This window comes from Macaca mulatta, chromosome 2 (genome assembly GCF_049350105.2).
Source record: "Macaca mulatta isolate MMU2019108-1 chromosome 2, T2T-MMU8v2.0, whole genome shotgun sequence".
Taxonomy (NCBI): domain Eukaryota; kingdom Metazoa; phylum Chordata; class Mammalia; order Primates; family Cercopithecidae; genus Macaca; species Macaca mulatta.
In genome coordinates this window covers 154,678,830-154,681,636 of record NC_133407.1, presented here as the reverse complement: position 1 = coordinate 154,681,636, position 2,807 = coordinate 154,678,830, and the positions used below count along the sequence as shown (strand labels likewise).

The window sequence follows — 2,807 nt, the reverse complement described above, 5'->3', positions numbered from 1 at the left end:
TTTATCCCCCAAGAAACCATCTTATCCCTCTAATAAATCAGCATGTATTTATTGAATGATTGCTACACCTTCCCCTTCAAGGCCTCCCCCAAGAGGCAGAACACGTGCCCTGTCCCCCTTGTACCCACAGCCCTTTGGCTGTTTTAATCCTGTGAGGCAGGACCCTCTCCCCGTCATCGCTGTCCCAGCACCAAGCCCAGGGGTGGGAGCGGTACAGGTTGGTTGAGTGAATCAGCTAACAGGCACTGAGTTCCCACTCCCTCCCACTCGTGCTTCTTCGCAACGCATCCTCCTCTGGTAGTCGATAAACGGAGGCTCCAAAGGGCTTGGGTCCTGTGGCCGTTCCAGCATCAGGTCCTATGTGGAGTGTGCCCTGGGGTTTCTGCTACCTGTTCAGCGAATCAGCATAGGCGAAGAACAGCCCTCTAGAGTATTCTCTGTTGGTTGCAGATAAAGAAATCTCCGGTTTAGGTCCCAAGGGGAGCAGGCTTTTAAACTCAAGCCAGGTTATTTTACCAACTTTGAGAACAAAGTACACCCGTAAGGACTGTTTTAAAAATTTGGGCCTCACCCTTAGAGATTCAGCTGGCGGGCTGGGGTGCGGGGACAGAAAAGGCTCATTCTAGTGTACACCATCGTTTGAGGGCTAAGTGCGCGATTCCTGAAAGTTCTCCAGACTTCCATTTATTCAGTGTTCCTCCATTTTTGCCTCGCACTGTGAGACGGCTGGCACGACTGTGAAGTAAGGAGTGGAGTTTCCTGGTTTCCCGCCTTCGATGACCCTGTGCCCTAGACTCAGGGCGGCGGGAACCTTCCCCGCCGGCGGCCCTGAGGCGCGCTGGGGGCGGGGAGGAAGGTTAACCCCGCCAGGGAACGGCCAATATGGAAGAAAGTGGAGTCCCGAGAAGCTTGGGATGGATGCATTCCCCAAGGCAGTCACTGTCTCCTGGGGAAACGAGAAAAGATTCATCCCAAACCGGAAGGGAGAAGACGCCGCCTCCGGTGCCCGAGGGCGCAGAGAGAACCAAGGGCCCCCCCCAGGGGGCGGGGCCTAGCGCCGGGAGCGCGGGCTGAGGCGGGGCTGACGTGCGGGGCGGTGAGGCGGGCGGCCAGAAGGGAGCTGAGAAGCGGTGAGGAGAGCCAAAGGAGGTGACGCGAACTGAGGGCGGTGAAGCGTGCTGCCGGGGCGAGGTGAGGGGAGGGAAGGCGACGCGGGCGGCCGGGGTGTGGGGAGGGGAGAGGAGGGGTAAGGACGCGACGCGGGTTGACAGAGGGGAGCGGAGGCCGGAGCGGACGCGAGGCGACGCGGAGAGGGCGGCCTGGGCCGAAGTGAGGCAACTCGGGGCGGTGGAGTCTGAGGGCCGGAGCGGAGGGGAGGGGCGAGGGATTGCGGCCGGTGGCTGGGGGCCACCTGCTCCCCGAGAACCGGCCCCCGCTCCGGGGAGCAGTGTCCGGAGCGGGATCCGCGGCCCAGTTTCGCGGGTCGGGCCCGGGGACGCTGCGGGCGGGAGGCGGGGATTCTGCACCCCGGCCCCGGGCCGTCCAGTGGCCGCCCTCGAGGTAAGCGGGTGCTGGCAGGCGTGGGGCGCTGACCCCAGCGGGGACTCGGGGGAAGGACCGGGAGTTGGGGGCACCGAGTCACCCGGAGGAGGCGACCCCTGCTAGCTGCGCTTGCCCTGCTTGGTTGGACCGTGAAGTCCCCTCCGCTGCGGCTCTTCCCTGCGCTCAGGCAGGCTTTTGCAGAGCTCCTCTGGGGACTTGCCTCAGTGCCCTGCACGGAGTTGGGCAGTGAGCTCAGGGAGCGAAGCAAATGGGCACATCCTTGTCCTTGTGGGACTTCTTGGGGAAGACTTTAGACTGTGGTCACGGAGGGGCACGGCCCTGTGGGAACGGAAAGAGAAGGCGGGACTCAAGGAATAAGACCTAATATTTGAGATATGTAAGCCTTTTCCTTACCTTTTGTAATTTAAAGGTTGCGAGGGACGGTGTTGAAGAATGTGTGGGCGAACATCCTGTCACTTACCTAGAGATGTTCTCACGAGAGCTTGCGCCTACCAGGATCGGCGGGGCCAGCAGCGGCTCCCGGAATGGAGAGACCCTGATAAGTACTGCCCCTCTTACAACAAGAGTCCTCAGTCCAACAGCCCAGTGCTTCTGTCTCGACTGCACTTTGAGAAGGTAACCAGCTTTGCACCATGCTAGCCCCTCACCCAGCCTCGCGATGGTTATCTCCTATTTGGTTTGGTGTGTGCTCAGCCTCTTGGGATGATATTAAAAACCAGCGTTTACTGCTATATTCTGACTTCCCGTTGAGAACCTCTCTAGACCTCATGAAAGAAGTTTTATCAATGGCTTCTAACACTGGTAAAGACGTATTTTTCAGCATTTTTCAGGCTCAATTTAAATGCCTTTGCTATACATGGCATACTAGCCTTAATATATGCCAAATTTATGCCAAATTTATATGAGCTTTGTGTTTTAAAATAGCAGCTTTCACTGATCATCAGGGTCATTGGAATATCTTTAAAAAATAGTAATAAAAAAATTTAAGGCCAGGCGCCCTGGCTCATGCCTGTAACCCCAGCACTTTCGGAAGCCGAGGTGGGAGGATCACTTGAGCTTAGGAGTTTGAGACCAGCCTGGGCAACATAGGGAGACCCCATCTCTACAAAAAATAAAAAAATGAGGTGGGAAGATCACTTGAGCTGTGAAGGTCGAGGCTTCATAAGCCATGGTTGTACCACTGCACTCCCACCTAGGTGACAGATCAAGACCCTGCCTAAAGAAAAAATAAAAAATTTAAGAAT

General features: G+C 56.8%; 1 protein-coding gene across 16 annotated transcripts in view; it reads left to right on the top strand.

The window, feature by feature from the left end:
• The first annotated feature begins 1,111 nt into the window (after positions 1-1,111).
• The window catches only part of HMCES (5-hydroxymethylcytosine binding, ES cell specific), a 29,820-nt gene continuing 28,124 nt past the window's right edge, over positions 1,112-2,807 (top strand). For 5 of the 16 annotated variants that reach the window (XM_077990491.1, XM_077990487.1, XM_028843212.2 and 2 more), the window contains exons 1-2: positions 1,112-1,329; positions 1,973-2,178. In XM_077990491.1, coding sequence (XP_077846617.1) covers positions 1,996-2,178 — 183 coding nt within the window. In that variant the 5' untranslated portion in view covers positions 1,112-1,329; positions 1,973-1,995. Of the gene's footprint in view, positions 1,561-1,972; positions 2,179-2,807 lie in introns of all 16 variants that reach the window. The other 11 variants (XM_077990490.1, XM_077990486.1, XM_001095958.5 and 8 more) reach the window with 5 other exon arrangements.